Genomic DNA, 19,865 nt, shown 5'->3' on the forward strand with positions numbered 1-19,865 from the left:
TTTGGTTGATTATTGTACATGTAAATACTTGGGACGTTGTTTATAACCTAAACAACCAGGGTTTTAGTCAAACGAAAAACAACAACTCATTCTTAAGAAAAATTTATTGTTTCTGTACTTAAAAAAAGAAAGTGTTCATAAATGTATACTTTACACAATTATACAATCACTAAGTAGTAATCTACAGTATAACGATGAAACATATAACACATTTTCATGAAGTATCTCGGTACATATAACAATAGTTAGATAACTTTTAAGAAAATAAGTGGCTACATCTAGAAATGTTAAATTCACATTGAGTTCACAAGAATTACTTGAGTACATCCAGAAGTGTTAAATTCACATTGTCCTTCAACACTTGGACTAGGGTTGCTATATTATGAAAACATATAAAATTAGCAATTATATATATTTTTTAAAAGGTGCAAATGTATAAATTCAAGTTTTGTTTTTATTATATGTAAAGTGTACAGTGCCTTGGATACAAATGAATATTAATAATCATTTATTACGATTATGTTAATTTTTGTAATCATGATTGTAGTCATGGTCATTGTAATTGAATTTTGATTAATTGCATAACTCTAATTGCACCATATTTTGTTTACATCTAGGTTTTTGGGATTACCTTTACCTTTTTACCTTTAATGGATTTAAAGATATTAAGGGAACTTTCAAGAATCACCTCAATAGATTTAAGAATAGGTAGATAATTTTAAGAAATATTTTAGTTACATCTAGGTATGTTAAATTCACATTGCACAGACCTAATTAGGACCACATTTTGGTTCCATCTGGGATTATTGGGATTAAGGTAATTGAGTTGAGTTGAGTTTGAGTTGAGTTTGAGTTTATTTGAAAAGAGGGACAACACATATTGATGAACATGGACATGTAAATATGCAAGATTATAGCCAAAGACTAATTTACATCTTTAGTCCCTTCGGCAGAACACAAGATAAAATGAACAGGGCAACAGAAGGTAAAAAACACAGGACACAGACAAACTTGAGAAACTTGAGATACATGCAATCTAGGCAGTGTTGTGTGTGTGTTTTCATGAAGTATCTCAGTACATATTAGAATAGTTAGATAACTTTTAAGAAAATGGGTGGCTACAACCAGAGGTGTTAAATTCACATTGAGTTCACAAGAATTACTTGAGTACATCCAGAAGTGTTAAATACAAATTGCACATAAACAGGTGCACCATATTTTGTTATATCTGGGATTACCTTTACCTTTTTACCCTTAACTGATTTAAAGATATTAAGGGAATTTTCAAAAAGTATTTATTGATAGAGATAAAAAAAAAATCTAAAAAATGACAAATCAAGGCACTTTGGACGAATGCAAAACACCAGTCCACGGACCCGCCCGGGAATAAACTCCCTCTACTTGGAAACCAAACAATTCTATGGGAAACCTGACTGATGATGCCATGAACACTAACGATGCTCTATACAAGTAGACTGTTGAATGGTTGAGAAGGTGTTACTATTTGACCTAAGGGACAGGGTTGGTGAGAACCACATCCGACAAGCGAAACAAGGTAAGCGTTTATTCCAAACATGATTATTCCGAGCACAGGTGGGGGCAACAGTTTTGTGCTGACACCAGAAAATAAGAAGAGGCTGCGCTTAGACTTTTCACAATTATGTCGCCTTAATTGTACACTAACCTGATGATTGTATGAAAGATGTCCTAACAAGCTGTATTAGAACAATAAAGGGTTGCTATTCTCAGTCATTAAAAAACATAACCAAGCATGCACAATGGTGTAGTTAGGGGTGTTTCATAGGTACATGTGTAGATGACGTGGTATTACGCTAAGATGAATTCAATCAGGTGGGCACTTCACGATTGTATGGGAAACATCCTAACATGTTGTAGTAGAACAATAATGGTTGCTATTCTCATTAAAAAACATAACCAAGCATGCAAAATAATGTACAGGTGTATAAATAAATTTGACTTGACCTGATTTGACAGGGGGCGGCACGGTGGGCGACTGGTTAGCACGTCCGCCTCACAGTTCGGAGGTCGTGGGTTCGATCCTGGCTCCGGCCTCTGCACTGTATAACATACTTGCGTTCTCCATGGGCAGTCTTCGCCACCATAATCATAATTAATTTCTTCTCCTTCTTGAATGTCATCCATAGCAAACAAGCATAGGTGCAGCTTTCCGTCCACATCAATCCTTTTCATCATGCAGTTTGGCCTCCCATGTTCATCATTCACTAGTCTCCCGAATGACTCATCTTCTTGTGATGCATCAATGCTTAAAAAAATACGGGAAAAAGAACAATGAGATCATTGCACATTCACACTAATCTAATATGGTCTATTATGGTGTAAAATTAAGTCTTACTACCATGTTTTCCCTCTCCACTTGAATGCAAACATAAATGAAGCACATGATGGGTGGTAAACTCTTCTTCTGCACTGGTATTCGGCATCATCTATCATACCTCAATGATATTCACAACAAATTGTCCTCTGCTGATTGTACCCTTTGCAAATATACCATGACCTGTACATGACGGCAACAATATTTTGGGAAAAAACAGGTAAATCAATCCATTCTACCATTATTGTTAGGTCCATGTAAATATGTAAAACAATTAAAATTATTGTTGTTCTTTAATGTTGCCTTTAGTTTTATTTAGTCTTTGACTTAAATAGGATTTACATGGACTGTAAAGATATATCGATTGTCATTTGTATGATGACTAGTTTACAAACTGAGTCAGGATCCGCAAAACTAACCTCAGGTTTTACATTTGTCATCTGATAACTGTACATGTTTTATTCAGTGTATCCCGTATCATGTACTTACTACTGACCATATCACGTCAGACATCTTACCTTTCACTGCATTGAGGTACTTCACGTCTAATTTGTCTTTTTTGTCAGTCCTTAAAGTAATGTGACGGATGGCATCCTGTAGAGGGATGATCCTTTGTGGCATTTCAAACTTGAAAGAGAAAAAGAGTTTGCATTTTATTGAGTATTCATATCACTGTTTCACAAACACAGTGTCCATGTCCTGCATGCATTTGTCGCAGCTCCTTTCACTTTACAAGCAATCTGTTAGTTGAAAGTTTTCATCTTTTAATTGTTCCTTAACTCTATCATAATTAAATGTAGAGAGGGTAGATGCTCGGAGTGGAGTTTGAGTGGTTAGCATTTACCTTCGCCTAGCCGTAGCCCATCTCGGCAGCCCCGCTTTTGTTTTCGTCTTGCCACCGCAATTCATGGCGGGTCCCAGACCTGACAACAATCCAACTAGGTCTCAGTGGTGGTCATATGCTATCTCGTCCGGGATGATTAAAGTTCGGCCGGAGAAAAAATAGTCGCTCGGACACGTAGTCAATTTGCACTGTAATTCAATGTCGAATAAGTTCACACGTTTACGTTATGCAACAGCGAAGCTAAACGTACAGTTAAAATGTAAAGGGACGGCTCATTTGTCGTCACACGCAGGAGTCCGAGCGCTCCGCGGCTACCTGAAGCAGTTTCCCGGAGGCGAGCCACGACCAACGGGCCTGTGTGACCGCCGAGGCAGCTTCTGCTGCGGCTCTCATTCAACTGAATGGAACCCAGCCGAAGCTGTGTGTACACGTGAAAATGTTAACACCGACCTTCAATATTCATAATAAATTTGCTTTTTAGAGTCGAGGAGACTACGGCTGGTTTTACATGTTCAACTTATAATTCTTTTCAGTCGCCACATAGGGTTACAAAGTACAGGGGGAAACCTAGCTACAATTGGATAAACGGGTGTTAATAGAGCGGCGCCTGCGCTCGTTGATTCACAGTAAGTAGTGAGAATAATCTTATTATTTTGTGTGAATATATAACATTAGACATGAAATAACATGTTCATTCATACAAAGTTGCGTACCTTGTGTTTTATTTTAGCTTCTTTTGCTGCCATCTTCATTGCTCTTGTTGGGGTCTTCTGATGATTACTAAATGAGGCCACCTGCTCTAATCGGTTGCTGTGAAAATCCTTCCATTAGGGGACCAGGAAGTGGGTGGGTATGTGCAAATGCGTGTGTGAAGCAGTGAGAGTAGTAGCAGTAAAAATTCAAGTGGGGGAGCTACTGAGCCCCGTTTACACACAAACAACGATCAAAAATCATGTTTTATGGGCCTGTCCTAAAAACTTCATAGGAGCATGCCGAGCAGCCCCTGTAATGTTTTTTTTAACTGTTTTCCTCATGGGGACCTGCTTTTTTGTCCCCATACCGCAACTGGTCCCCATGACGTGACTGCGTGTAAACAGTTTTATGTCCCCACAACCACATGAAAACCAGTGCACACACATCATCATCGGCAGTTCCCCATTGTCCCTTACCTCCCAATCTTTTGATATTCGTTTTCTTCTTGATTTATTTAGGCTTGCCTTAGCATAGGATTTCTCTATAGCCTAGATAGACCAAAACGACGTTGGCTAACAGTGTCAGACGCTTACCCTCCTGTGGCGTCCGGCCGGCTGTCGGCACGTCACGCTAGAAAAACACACCGCAACGACAGTCAGCGACGTGAACATTAAAGTACCTTCTGCGCATGCATAAGATGTAATATACCCTTCCATACCATCGGCGGTGGTAGTCACTATTTCTCATTGTTAGAAAAATTCAACTGGATAGATGTTGGCCGGGGGCGAATTATAACAACATAAACAATGCATTCCGCTATATTCCTCGCTCATGATGAACTCCAACGCAAAGTAAACCCTCACATTTTTGACACGGTATTGTGAAATACTTAAATTGTCAACCTTCGCTCTTGTACTTGTCAGAAGATTAAGACAGCAAAGGTGTGCTACTGGCGGCACAGTGGTCGACTGGTTAGCACGTCGGCCTCACAGTTCAGAGGTCGTGGGTTCGATCCTGGCTCCGGCCTCCCTGTGTGGAGTTTGCATGTTCTCCCCGTGCCTGCGTGGGTTTTCTCCGGGTACTCCGGTTTCCTCCCACATTCCAAAAACATGCATGGTAAGTTGATTGAATACTCTAAATTGCCCCTAGGTGTGATTGTGAGTGCGGATGTTTGTCTCTGTGTGCCCTGCGATTGGCTGGGCCCAAAAGACAGCTGGGATAGGCTCCAGCACGCCCCGTGATCCTTGTGAGGATAAGCGGTACAGATAATGGATGGATGGATGAGGTGTGCTACTCTACTTTATTTACAATTACATGTATTTATTTGGATAAACCCCTTGAGATGAACCATCTCATTTTAGAGGGGGTCCAACATACAAAATCAAACATAACAACACAACACTAAGACAACACATAGAAAACACATCTCTGCCCATAGTTACCCACCCCTACCCCACCAACCACATACAAACATAAAACTCCATACATGTCAATCCGAACAAAACTGAGCTGTGTGCTAACATAAGTATAAATAAGTAAACAAATCATACATGCACAGACTGTAACAACCAAACAGAATAGATCATGATTACCTAAATACATTTACACCAATCATAAATAATAAATAAGACAACATAATCAAATAAAAAAATGTGTTTGAATAAAGACCTTGTGTAGGCTTAAAGACACAGTCGTGAGGGTGCTCCGTTCTCTCTTGAGGGACAGGAACAGACACAGTGCAATGATATAGATTGAGATATATGACTTAAATAACCAAATAGAGTTGGTGGATCTAATATAATCAGGCAAACTGTTCCAGTCAAATGGGGCTTTATATCTAAAAGAACATGGTCCAATTTCCTTCCTTGGTGTAGGGGCGTAAAAGAAAAGGGATTGAGTATTTCTTAAACTATACTTTGTATTGTGAGGATGCAAGTATTGTTTTAGATAATAAGGAACATTAAAGAAATAGCATTTAAAGATAAACTGCAGCCAATGAGAATACCTTCTATATTTTGGTGTAAACCTTTCAAGCGATTCATACATAATACAATGATGTGTTGTATAGGGATACCTCAGAACAAATCTATCAAGACTATTGTAAATAATATTAAGAGGATAAAGATTTGAATCTGAGGTGTTTTGACACTATGCCTGCATAATCTAAAATTGGAAATAATAATTGTGAAACTATCCTTTTCCTCACCTGAAAGCGAAAACAATTGAGCGATAGAGAATTCTCAGGCTGCAGTTTAACTTCCGTACAACTGAATCAACATGAGATTTAAAAGAAAGCTGAGAATCAAGCAATACGCCCAAATATTTATATTCTTCAGTTTTCTCAAGGAGAGAGCCATCAAGAAATGTAAATGACAGTGGAAGAGAGTTTGCTCTTAGAGAAAATAGCATACAATAAGATTTATTCTTATTGAGAACCAGCTTGTTTTGGTAGAACCATTTTTGTACTAAATTAAAGTCTTGTAATATGCACTGGATTTATGAAGCGTGTGGTTTGGAGCAGTAAATAACAGTATAATTTGCTTATAAGAGGGTATGACAGTCCAAGGAAATTTTAGGCAAATCATTAATAAAAATAGCGAAGAGGAGTGTCCCCAAAGAAGAACCCTGAGGTACACCTCTCTCAATAGTTACAAAGTCAGACTGACTGCCCTGATAAGAAACACAATGCTGCATATCATGAAAATATTAATTAGACCGGAGTAATGTGTCCCTCAAAAGGCCAAAAGTAAAAGGTTTATCACGGGTAAGGTGGTAGTTGTGGAGAAATTTGTTCTAAAGCCTGATTGGAATGGAGCTAATAAACTAAATTCAGTAACATATTGTCATAGCTGATTAAAAATATTCTTTTCAAGATCTTCGCTATACTATTGATAATTGAAATAGGTCTATAGTTGTTGAGGTCATGAGGATCACTACCTTTGTGTAAAAGGTCACATTTAGAATTAATTAAAGGAACATCTGCGTGCGGAGGTTCTGAGAGTGGGGAGCTACATATAGATGAGAAATGTTGACTAAAAGCACTGGCTATATCAAGATTTTCCTTAATTAAAACATTACCACATGAAATATAATTTGGATTATTATCTTTAAGTATAGTATTCAACCTTTTCCGAAATTGTCTAGCATTATTGAAATCAATACTTAACCGATCCTTATAATACTTTGACTTAACATTCCTAATTTTAGTTGGACAAGTATTCCTCAACTTTTTATAATTTTCCCATCAATTGGGTCATTTGTATGACAGTGCTTTTGCCATGCTTTATCCCTCAGTTTGTATAAATGTATTAGCTCACCATTTAACCAAGAACTTAACGTCAATTTATCCCCTTAACTTTAATAGTAATCCAGGGTGCATGTTTACCAACAATGTTCATCAATTCAGAATACAGAAAAGACCATGCATCTCCAACAGTAGGTATTAACTGCAACCTATTCCAGTTTATGTTGATTAAATCATAGATAAAATGTTAATTATTCATATTTTTAAACTGTCTTACTTTAATAAATCTAGGGGGCAGTCGCGGTATCTTGATCTTCCATACACAAAAATAAAAGAATAATCACTAAAGCAGTCTGGGAGTACACCAGATTTTTTAATTCTGTCTGGATGAGTAACAAGAAGACAGCAGACAACAGAGATTTTGTCTTCTGAAAAGGATCAGCTCGAGTGGGTTCGGTTATTAGTTGTTTAAAATTTGCACTGCCAAAAAGGTTACGATCTCCAGAATATAAGCATGCGAGCCAGTTATTATTAAAGTCACCCAATAGTATAATTTCATTTGAATGATCAAGAGAAGGCGGTGGTCGACTGGTTAGCACGTCTGCCTCACAGTTCAGAGGTCGTGGGTTCGATCCCGGCTCCGGCCTCCCTGTGTGGAGTTTGCATGTTCTCCCCGTGCCTGCGTGGGTTTTCTCCGGATACTCCGGTTTCCTCCCACATTCCAAAAACATGCATGGTAAGTTGATTGGACTCTCTAGATTGCCCCTAGGCGTGATTGTGAGTGTGGATGTTTGTCTCCACAAAATGGTGTGTGCCCTGCAATTGGCTGGCAACCGATTCAGGGTGTCCCCCGCCTAATGCCCGAAGACAGCTGGGATAGGCTCCAGCACGCCCCGCAACCCTTGTGAGGATAAGCGGTATCGATAATGGATGGATAGATGATCAAGAGAATTGACAAAATACACTTGGTAGATTCAGCAAGAGCACTTGTGAGGTCTATAGATATTACCAATAGTAATATTTTTGTTTTCATGAAATTTAATTTTAACAAATAGACAACCAAAGTGAATGGGGTTCTAAACTCTTTGGAATTATGAAATGTGATGACAAATTATTAGAGATATAGGTAACTCCTCCTCCCTTAGTTCCTTTATCTGCTCTGTAGAGTGTAATTATCAAGCCGAATGGCATGGTCTGGAATTGTGTCATTTAGCAATGTCTCAGAGAATGTAAGCACATTAGGTTTATTAGAAACAACCCAAGCTCTCAATAAGTCAATTTTAAGAAATAGACTTCTGATATTCATATGCACCACGTATACCTTTAACCTTTTTAGTTATGGCTACAGATAGAGATTAATAAGGAGATATTTGTTGGTAAGTACTGGAAATAAAAAAGATATGGGATAAAGGGAGAGACAATTTACAGACACACGAACATATACACACGCACACTCACGCACACGCACCCCCACACACACGCCTACACACACACCTACTTACACAACAATACACAACAGACACATTCTAACGAAACGCGACCAAAACAACCTGAAAACAAAAAACAAAGCTGATCCGACATCAATATAGTCCAAAAACCAAATGGGGCTCAGTCTGCATTTTTCTTTCCATAAGTGATAGATAAAAAAGATAAGAAAACAAAACCAAAACAATAACATCCTTGACCAAGGAATACGACAGATCACTATAACCAGTGCAACCAGTGAAATAATCACTTTACAGCAGACAGTAGACTTTATGTCAAAAACAATGCAAGTTCCATATCACTTGTTAGGAGCATCCAAACACATTTTTTTCAAGTTACCGTTCAGATTTGCATCCCCGGCATTCGGTAGCAAAAATAGTAGTCGCCCTTCAGAGAAAAAAAATAAATAAATTGTGGCGAATTCATTGAGACATCCCGAAGGAATGCCACAGTGTCTTCGGGGCAGGTGAAAACATTGGGGGTGCTGTCAGTATATATCCTTAGTCTGGCGGAAAAAGCAGAGAGTATTTCATTCCGCGATCTCTGAGGTCTTTTTTAATTGGACCGAAGTGCCGGTGTTTCTGAATGAGCACAGCGCTGAATTTGGGGTAGATGTGAACTTGCACATCCCCGTACAACAGCTCCTTCAAGTGGGCTAGTCTCAGAATCCTCAGTTTATCGGGGAGATGGAGAAATCCGACCAAAATTGGTCGTGGCCCACTTCTATGGTCCTGGCGAAGATGCAGTGGAGTGCAATGGACGTACTCCAGAAGCAGGGGAGTTGTAAAATGTTCTTTATGGGATCAGTTGACCCATAAAGGACACGATATCTCGGCCCTCTGCATGCTAAGGAACATTCAGAAAACTGAGGTTGTGGTTCCGGCTCCTGTTTTCCGTGTCTTAGGCTTTCGCTTTCAAGTAAGCATTTTCTTTCTCCAAACTTTTCACCCCCTTTGCAAGGTCTGTTGTATTGTCCTCATTCCTGCTCATTTGCTGTTCTAATTCCACAACTTGCTCTCCCAGCGTGGACAGCTTCCCCTCAATTCCATTCAGACTTTTTTGTATTTTGTCCATTTTGGTGCCAACGTGAGACAGCATTTCAGATTTAAGTTGCTGAATGGCCGACAGTAGCATTTGTTGAAATGTTTGATCCATGGAGCAATCGAATCTACAGCACGCCTAACAACTACTAGAAATGCAAAATTAAGTAACTTGACAATGTTTTAGAACAGCAAACTGACTGGTCGATCAAGATGAAAGATATGACTTAAGGATGCTGATTAGAGTCATGTAAATGCAGGCTGAGCCTCCGGCAAACACTAACATCACCGTCATGGCGGTCATCTTGATCCCCAAGGATTATTTATGAAACCATGACTGAAGACCGCACAACAAACAATGACCTCCCTGCCATGTTAACATATGCATTATGAGGTAAAGGCAAAGCCTGTTGTCATGTTGTGAAGAAGAGTGATTGTAATGTTCAAATGTAGCAAGTCAACTGACACAGTGACTCTTTGTCCTTAAAATTTTCTGCACAGTTGGATAACTAGTGGTGCATTTTAAGTGTTTTGATTTTGGAATTCTTTTTAAAATTGGGTTGCCTCGTGACCATGTCACACGCATGCGTGCCGATTAGTGGGCCGTACTAAAATCCACCACTGCCCTTTGTCCGCCCCTTTTTTAAAACGTGTCACTCTCCGACCTCTACCCCGCCCCAAGTATGGGCATCCGTCCGGGCAGGAGGGCCAGACCATCCCACCACCGGGACCGACTGCCCAGCTCTGCAAATCACAACGAACCAACAAGGACTGAAAGAAAGCAGGGAACTAAATACAGACAAGTTGACGAAACAACGAGGTGTAACACATGGACATGACACAGGAGGTAGGAGGGACCTGATTGGATAACACCAGGGACCGGGATGACAAGCACAGGTGGACTCAATAACCTAACAAGAGACAGACAGGAACACAATGAAAAATATGAAACTAAACAAAACAAAAACCAAACTCAAAATATAAATGACAGCTTGTGGTAAAATTGTAGCGTACACTGCTCGCCAGGTCTGTCTCTCGCTGGCTTAAATCTAGGGATGTATTTTTCGTCTGCATGAAAGCTTCGGTGCATTTGTGGGCTGTAATTTGTGACATCGCCACGTCATGCAACGACAATGTAGATTTTAAATCACGGCAAAATCAGTGTCTGAGACTTGCCTTGTGAAATCTTATGATAATACATAACAGAGTGTGTGCAGTGCAGGCTGCACAGTTCAGCTGATCTTGCCTCAATACCATCCCTTTTGATTGGTGCCTTTTTAGAATGAAGAAGCAATGGAGGCCAGGCTCAGTGAGGCCAGGCCGGGGCGGTGCAGGGCCAGGCAATTCTGGAACCTGTTATGAAGAAACGGCTTTGTAGTACCTCCATAGTATGGAGGAGAAATGTTATGGATCAATCTGCTATTCACTGTAATTTTCTATTTTTTTCATTATAGTGTCATTAAAAAAATAATCGAGGGTCATCCCAAACCTTATTACTTTGTAGCTGTGGACTATTCCAACAACACCATGGAGGACATTGTTAAGGTATGTATGTTACATATTGTCGCTGTCGGCCGGAATGCTTGTACTTTCAAAGTGACAACTTTTGAAGGAATAAAAAGTAATCCTGCTTGAGTTCCCAGACACTACTTTGTTCACTTGTATAATACCTTGTTTTGCTATTATATACTGTACCATTGCACACTCACAGAAACACAACACAACACAAAAAGTATGTTCTATCGCTAATTTGATATGCTAAACAAATTGTTAATTCATCACACTGTCATTGATTAAAACGGTACAATCAGTGGCAACCGTGCTCTTCAAAGTCTGTGGTCGTACTGAATCCCCACCGTGCAAAAGCATTTTAATACATCACAAAAGCAAATGCTTGAGCTGACGAACCCCATGCATTAAGCAGATATTATGCAAAGGAAACTTACCTCCATGGGACACGAGAGTCCTTAGGCAACTAAGGAATATTGCGATCGATTTTAACAAAACAAGCCAACTTAAATGCATCTAAACTTACTATTTTCACGTATTGTCTAAAAAACGGGCAGCACGGTGAGCGACTGGTTGGCACGTCCGCCTCACAGTTCAGAGGTTGTGGGTTCGGTCCCGGCCCCGGCCTCCCTGTGTGGAGTTTGCATGTTCTCTCCGTGCCTGCGTGGGTTTTCTCCGGGTACTCCAATTTCCTTCCACATTCCAAAAACATGCTTGGTAGGTTAATTGGACACTCCAAATTGCCCCTAGGTGTGATTGTGAGTGCTGATGTTTGTTTGTCTCTGTGTGCCCTGCGATTGGCTGGCAACCAATTCAGGGTGTCCCCCGCCTACTGCCCTAAGACTGCTGGGATAAGGATAAAGATAAGGACAAGATAAGAAGGCCTTTATTGATCCCACAGTGAGGAAACTTTCAGTGTTACAGCAGCAAAGATATAGGTAACACAGGGACGGCGGCATAATGTAGCCATTAATAAAAATACTCAAAGAAAGTGACAGTGCTGCAGTGCTGTAGTGAAATGTAAGGAACAGCATTGGATAAAAATAAAACTAGACTAGCAGTAGTGGGGAATGTTGAGTATTGCACGGTATTACAGTAGTAGGGAATGTTGGGCATTGCACGATATAAGCTTAGGTGCAGGACTGCACTATTGCACTAATGTCCGCCAGTTTGTAGAGACTACACAATGTTCTTGTTAAAGAGTCTGACAGCAGCAGGCAAGAAGGAGCAGCGGAATCTCTCCTTTGCACAGCGAGGGTGTAACAGTCTTGTCACTGAAGGAGCTGTGGAGTGCTGTTAGGGTGCCCTGGAGGGGGTGGGCCGGGTTGTCCAGCATTGATGACAGCTTGACCATCATCCTCCTGTCCCCCACCGAGTCCACAGAGTCCAGGGAGCAGCCCAGGACTGGCCCTCCTGACCAGTTTGTCCAGCCGCTTCTTGTCCCGGGCCGAGACGCCGCCTGCCCAGGTGACGACTCCCTGGAAAATGACAGATGCAACCACCGAGTCATAAAAGTTCCTGAGGAGTGTCACCTGAACCCCAAAAGACCTCAGTCTCCTGAGTAGGAAGGGTCTGCTCTGACTCTTCCTAGAGAGGGCGTCTGTGTTGTTGCCCCAGTCCAGTTTATTGTTCAGATGAACATCCAGGTACTTGTAAGTTTAGTCTCTCTCAACATCTTTGGCACCGGGACCAGGCAGGATGTTTTCCACAGCTGGGGGATTCTGCCCAGCTTCAGGCTCAGGTTGAACATGTGCTGGACAATTCCACACAGCTGGTCTGCGCAGGATTTGAGGAGACGGGGGCTGATGCCATCTGGACCTGCTGCCTTCCTCGCCTTCATCTTCTTCAGCTGGTTCCTCACCTGAGATGTTGTGAAGGCCAAGGCTGGGCAGGAGGGAGTGGTGGCTGTCTGGTGTAGCTTGGAGCTGGAGACTGTGGAGAAAAGAGGGGAGGGGGTGACACACCCAGCAGGAGGAGTAGGTGGAAGCTGCAGCAGGAGAGACTGAGTGGGGGCAGGCATCTGATCGAACCTATTGAAAAAGAGGTTCAGCTCATTTGCCCACTGCAGGTCCCCCCCAGTCCGGGTCTTGGGTTGTCCGTGGCCTGAGATGGTCTTCAGGCCCCTCCAGACTCCCCTGGCATTTTTCTGCAGCAGCTGCTCCTCCATCCTCATCCTGTAGGACCTTTCCCCCTCTCTGATCCTCCTCTCAGCTGGCGCTGCACAGTCTTCCGCTCCTCTTTGTTGCCTGACGCAAAAGCACTCTTCTTCTCCTCAGGAGAGCTTTTTTGTCTGGTGTGATCCAGGGTTTGTTGTTGGGGAAACACCTTACTGTCCTGGTGGGTATGATGTTATCCATGCAGAAATTTATATAGTCTGTAACAGTGTCCGTTAGACTATTAATGTCTTCCCCATGAGTATCGCTGAATACTTCCCACACAGTTGTGCTGAAGCAGTTCTTTAAGGCCTCCTCGGCCTCACCAGACCATCTCTGAACCGTGCGGGTCACAGCTGGCTGTCTGCGGACCAGAGATTTGGACACAGGCTGGAGAGCCACCAGGTTGTGCTCAGCTTTGCCCAGCGGGAGGAGGGGCAGGGATGTGTATGCCTCCATGGTGTTGGCATAGAAAAGGTCCAGTGTTTTATTGTCTCTGGTGTGGCAGGTGACATACTGTGTGAATGAAGGCAGAGAGGAGGAAGGAGAGGCATGATTGAAGTCACCAGAGATGAGTAGCAGGGCATTTGGGTGCTGTTTTTGTAGCCTGCTCACGGCTGCAGTCAAGACATCACAGGCTGTGTCGCCGCTGGCAGCGGGGGGAACGTAGACGGTCACCGCGATCACATGACTAAACTCTCACGGCATGTAGAATGGCCTCATACCAACAGCTAGCAGCTCAATTTCCCTGCTGCAAAGCTGCTCCTTAATCGTGATGTGCCCAGGATTACACCATCTATCGTTCACAAACACAGCCAGCCCTCCTCCTTTCCTCTTACCACTCTCCAGCGTCCTGTCCGTGCGTATGATTTAGAAGCCGTCCAATTCTACGACCGCGTTCGGCGTTAGCGCTGTTAGCCACGACTCCGTGAATAGCACCAGGCTGGCCTCCCGGAAGTCCCTCTCATGCTGGGTAAGCGCCGCTAGCTCGTCCATCTTGTTGGGGAGAGATCTAACATTCCCCATGATAACAGACGGGAGGACGGGATGGTATCGTCTCCTCCTTTCCCGGCGTTTAACCCCCGCACAAGATCCTCGTCTCTTTCTCCTCAGCTCACGGGGGATATCAGGTGTCGCCCCGGGAGCCGGCGCAGGGTTAGCACGGAGTGCTAACAGCTGATTCCGGCTGTAAACAATGGGGGCGCGGCTCCGAGCGAAGTTTTCCACGTAGACGATCGCGCAAAAAATAGCCACCAGCAGCAGCAAGAATACCGCAGTTTGGGTGTCCATTGCTACGCAAGTTCAACTATGTGAAAAAGGTACGAGGTAGAGTAATAGTAAGGTATAAAAACACACGAAAAGGCTCACCGGTGAGCCGGAGCTGCTGTAGCGGGCTGCCACTCGCGCGGCGCCGGAACCGGAAGTGAGGCTCCAGCACTCCCCGCGACCCTTGTGAGGATAAGCGGTATAGATAATGGATGGATGGATGGATGTCTAAAAAACATCCAGACACGAAATGCAGGTGACAATTATGCCTCACACCTTCCACAGAACTAGGAAATAGATGGAGGTTTGAAACACTTGTCAACCATGAGCTGCGTTCAAGAGCCAATGTATTTGTTCTCACCACTTTAAAATGGTTAATAATGCATAAAAATAACAGAAGATTTGGAGACAGACAAACATTTTACCTTGTCATCAATAATATAAGGAACCATATTAAGACTGAAAGTTATTTTGTTTCGACACATTGATGCTGTCATGGTCTGTTCTTGTTGTGGTCATGCTTTGTTTTTGTTGTTCCCGGTTGCTCCAGTAGGGGCAGCAGGTGGATCCTCTGCAGCGCACCTGTTTGTAATCTTAATTGTGGACTATTTAAGGACTGCCAATCAGACAACTGCTTGTCGGATTATTCCTCTGCTTGCTCGTGACCATAGCACCAAGTATTGCATTTTCTAGACGTCCTCTCATGTTTTTGCCTTGTATTTTGCTCCCTTTGTTGCCTCAAGTTTTTCGCCATCGTAAGTATCCATAGTATCTTGTGTTATTAAAGCTACCCTCGGTTGAACTTTTTGGTATTGGTGTGATCTTGTCTTTTTACGACAAGCAATTTGTGTTATTTCTTTCCTTGCCTTTTGCAAGCGTTTTTGGTTATTCTCGTTTTCCTTGTTTTGTCATACCAGCACGTTTTGTTGCACTTTGTCGGTCTTGCGTATTTTTTTCTAATAAACCCTTTTTGTTCAAAACACCATCTGAGTCCACGCTTTTAGAGTCCGCTTTGGTTTCGGGTCCTCCCGGAACCCTGACAGATGCCAGTAATGTGTTACTCTAAAATTACCACTTTTTTTGATAACAAGTAATCTAACATGCCACTATTTCCAGAGCAGTAATCAGTAAGAATGTAACGCTTCACTCAAGCCCCGATTCAATTAGATTTTCAGTTCCCGATTTTCGATTCAATTCCATTTTTTTTTTAAAATCTCTTTCATGCTTGTCTCTGTGCACTAGTGTGGTGCTGCGGCCATCAACAAACGCAATACGCAATGATGTTTGGTGCAAGCGTGTCAAGTAGGGCTGCCATAAACTACTATTTTGCTAATCGACTAATCACCAACAGTGGTCGCAATTAGTCATCTAATCGGCTCATATGTAAATCGCGACATAATCGCACCAGGCTCTCATGACCATTGGAAGCTTACAGCTTCAGTTCTTTAACACTTGTAGTCCTGGCATTTTCCACTTCGACTCCATGCCCCCTCCCTCTTCCAGAACTTGCAAATTCCACTCTCGGTACTCTGTCTCCATTGAAATGTTAAATGTGCATGTTCAGCCCTGGGCGTGTTTAACAAAAGCTCTCCACAATCATCCTGTTTTGTCTTTTCATTTAAGAAACATTTTAAATTTGCCATAAAAACTCTTTTTATAATTCTTTATAAAATTCAGTGTCTTTTTTTTGAAAATCATCCCCTTTTCTTTTGATTCAAGAAACTTTTATTTGCCATGAAAATTATTTTTGTAATGGCCAGTCATTTTACGGAGGGCATACTTGCATACTGCCAATCCTAACATTTTAGAGGACAGAGGAACGTAATTAGTACCCCACACATCTCAATTTTAGTTTTGAAAAACAACAAACTGTATAACTTGAAAAAGAACGTTTTTATTTCGCACAAAGAAAAAAAGGACAAGTGTACCAAGCGGGACAAATGTTTCAAGCAAACAATTGTTCCATATGATCTTCACATCTCGCATTTGTCACATAACCAAGGTGAAGTCCGCCTACATTTGCCACAGGTAAATTTGCCACAGGCTGCACAACGCCGAGTACTTCTGTTATTATTGCAGTGTAAGCATGCCTGGCACTTAGTCCATATCTGATGACTCTGAACTTTCGTCTCACAGCCCAGCTGTTTACGCTCTTCCACTTGTTTTTCCTGCATCAGTCTCCTTTTGAGCTCCTCTGAAAGCTCCAGCATGAACAGTCGGCGACTTTCTTTTGACCCTGTACATGCTTTGTACAAAACGTGCATTTGTGACAGCCATGTCCAGGAGGTTATAAAACACAGCCATCGGCCATCTTCTTGTACCTGCACGCACAGAGTAACTGCAATTTCTGGTCCATGATGTCAACACCACATTTGAGATGGTTATCATCATCAACTGTGATTGATTTTTCTTTTCGGGTGTCCACAATTTCAACTTTTTGATGCATGGTGCTCAAAAGATAAACATTTTTTTTTTTGATGCACACACAGTCAGCAAAGCTCTTCCAGATGTGAACACCTGTGTGGAGTGTAACTGGCGCCCCGAGGTTTCCTTTGCAGTTTCTGGTAGCTCCCGATTGTTGTCAAAGCGAAGGTACCGCATTATTTCGTAAAAGGGATTACGACACATAATGGTTTTGATATCTGGGATACCAAAGTTATTATCCCACATGTCTCGCTTGGGACCTATGTTAACCCATTGCCGCAGATCCAGGCGGTGTGCCAACATGACCAACTTTTAGTTTTTTACATTGAGGTGGGTTGCCATACATTGTCTTCCTCTTCATCGGATGAGGCCTCACTGTCCTGCTCAACCACATACTTGGCTACTCGTCTCTTGGTGCGCCTTTGGAGGGCACGATCTGCTGGTGTAAAAACACTCACATTCTCAGCTGGATTGTTGTTGTTAGTTGTTGTCAGTGCTGTTGTTAGATCCAGTTTCTTTTATCTTAGGCAGCTGGCGTCATCGCTTGAAGAATCGTTGTTGCTATTTCCATTCTGAAATGCCAGGCTACTTCCAACATCTCCACCATCAGAATCGCAGTCCGACATGCTCTGGAGCATTGCTAAGGCTTGCTGAGCAGTCATTCTTCTTAGATGTGCCATGGTCGACGTCTGAGTGTACTCTCAGTTTGTGTACTTTGTGCTGTGTGAGGAAACAACTGGGCATGAGGGGAAGGAGTCGGGCTGTTGGGTGCTCACCATTTTATTGCAAATCGTGGACACAGCAGCCAGAGGTTGCTATTACTTCAAACTTTGATATAGTCAATAGTTGTCAACAATCATCCTGTTTTGTCTTTTGATCCAAGAAACATTTTCAATTTTACATAATACACACCAACAATGAAATTTTACTCTGCAAATCTCAAAATCGTGTGCCATAGTGACTTCTGTGTGAAGTCTGACTTGGTGCAGATGGTGCAGCACAGCTGTGTTTGTGTCACTGGGTAAGTAAGTACCCACTTGTTGATGGGTACTGTAAGAATAATAATGTATTGTATTATTCATGTGTTGGATTCTTGAGAACTAGGCCTGTTAGCTTTATTAACTTGTGGGTTTAGCTTTTTCCAAATCTACGCCCAACTTGCTTGATGTGCTTTGCTTCCACATATGTATGCTAATGGCTCACCCCCCCCCCCCCACACACACATATATATATATATATATATATATATATATATATATATATATATATATATATATATATATATATATATATATATATATATATATATATATATATATATATATATATATATATATATATATATAAAGGAGGAGACGATACCATCCCGTCCTCCCGTCTGTTATCATGGGGAATGTTAGATCGCTCCCCAACAAGATGGACGAGCTAGCGGCGCTTACCCGGCACGAGAGGGACTTCCGGGAGGTTAGCCTGATGCTATTCACGGAGTCGTGGCTAACAGCGCTAACGCCGAAGGTGGTCGTAGAATTGGACGGCTTCCAAATCATACGCGCGGACAGGACGCTGGAGAGTGGAAAGAGGAAAGGAGGAGGGCTGGCTGTGTTTGTGAACGATAGATGGTGTAATCCTGGGCACATCACGATTAAGGAGCAGCTTTGCAGCAGGGATATTGAGCTGCTAGCTGTTGGCATGAGGCCATTCTACATGCCGTGAGAGTTTAGTCATGTGATCGCGGTGACCGTCTCCGTCCCACCAGCTGCCAGCAGCGACACAGCCTGTGATGTCCTGACTGCAGCAGTGAGCAGGCTACAAACACAGCACCCAAATGCCCTGGTACTCATCTCTGGTGACTTCAATCATGCCTCCCCTTCCTCCTCTCTGCCTTCATTCACGCAGTATGTCACCTGCCACACAGGAGACAATAAAACACTGGACATTTTCTATGCCAAAACCAAGGAGGCATACACATCACTGCCCCTCCCCCCGCTGGGCAAAGCTGATCACAACCTGGTGGCTCTCCAGTCTGTGTACAAACCTCTGGTCCGCAGGCAGCCAGCTGTGACCCGCACGGTTCAGAGATGGTCTGGAGAGGCCGAGGAGGCCTTAAAGGACTGCTTCAGCACAACTGTGTGGGAAGTATTCAGCGATGCTCACGGGGAAGACATTAGTAGTCTAACGGACACTGTTACAGACTATATAAATTTCTGCATGGAGAACACCATGCCCACCAGGACAGTAAGGTGTTTCTCCAACAACAAACCCTGGATCACACCAGACATAAAAGCTCTCCTGAAGGAGAAGAGGAGGGCTTTTGCGTCAGGCAACATAGAGGAGCGGAGGACTGTGCAGCGCCAGCTGAGGAGGAGGATCAAAGAGGGGAAAAGGTCCTACAGGAAGAGGATGGAGGAGCAGCTGCTGCAGAATAACGCCAGGGGAATCTGGAGGGACCTGAAGACCATCTCAGGCCACGGACAACCCAAGACCCGGACTGGGGGGGGACCTGCAGTGGGCAAATGAGCTGAATCTCTTTTTCAATAGGTTCGATCAGATGCCTGCCTCCACTCAGTCTCTCCTGCTGCAGCCTCCACCTACTCCTCCTGCTGGGCGTGTCACCCCCTCCCCCCTTTTCTCCACAGTCTCCAGCTCCCAGCTACACCAGATAGCCACCACTCCCTCCTGCCCAGCCTTGGCATTCACAACATCTCAGGTGAGGAACCAGCTGAAGAAGATGAAGGCGAGGAAGGCAGCGGGTCCAGATGGCATCAGCCCCCAGCTCCTCAAATCCTGCGCAGACCAGCTGTGTGGAATTGTCCAGCACATGTTCAACCTGAGCCCGAAGCTGGGCAGGGTCCCC

At 42.9% G+C, this 19,865-nt stretch overlaps 1 protein-coding gene, 1 long non-coding RNA gene and 1 pseudogene across 19 annotated transcripts in view; 1 reads left to right on the forward strand and 2 right to left on the reverse strand.

Annotated features, from left to right (window-relative positions):
- The window catches only part of ak7b (adenylate kinase 7b), a 152,292-nt gene that overhangs the window by 76,623 nt on the left and 55,804 nt on the right, over positions 1–19,865 (forward strand). For all 18 annotated transcript variants that reach the window (XM_086048970.1, XM_086048968.1, XM_086048972.1 and 15 more), the window contains one exon: positions 11,114–11,204. In XM_086048970.1, the coding sequence (XP_085905096.1) occupies positions 11,114–11,204 (91 nt within the window). The remainder of the gene's footprint in view (positions 1–11,113; positions 11,205–19,865) is intronic.
- LOC147137992 (N-lysine methyltransferase KMT5A-like) lies at positions 1,501–3,943 on the reverse strand (annotated as a pseudogene).
- On the reverse strand, positions 12,037–14,728 carry LOC147137993 (uncharacterized). Its single transcript, XR_015089257.1, has 2 exons — positions 13,199–14,728; positions 12,037–13,100 (listed from the first exon to the last, which is right to left on the reverse strand). It is a non-coding gene; the product is annotated as an uncharacterized LOC147137993 (long non-coding RNA).

The sequence above is a fragment of the Filicampus tigris genome, chromosome 13 (genome assembly GCF_054856515.1).
Source record: "Filicampus tigris isolate MCC_2025a chromosome 13, RoL_Ftig_1.0, whole genome shotgun sequence".
NCBI lineage: Eukaryota > Metazoa > Chordata > Actinopteri > Syngnathiformes > Syngnathidae > Filicampus > Filicampus tigris.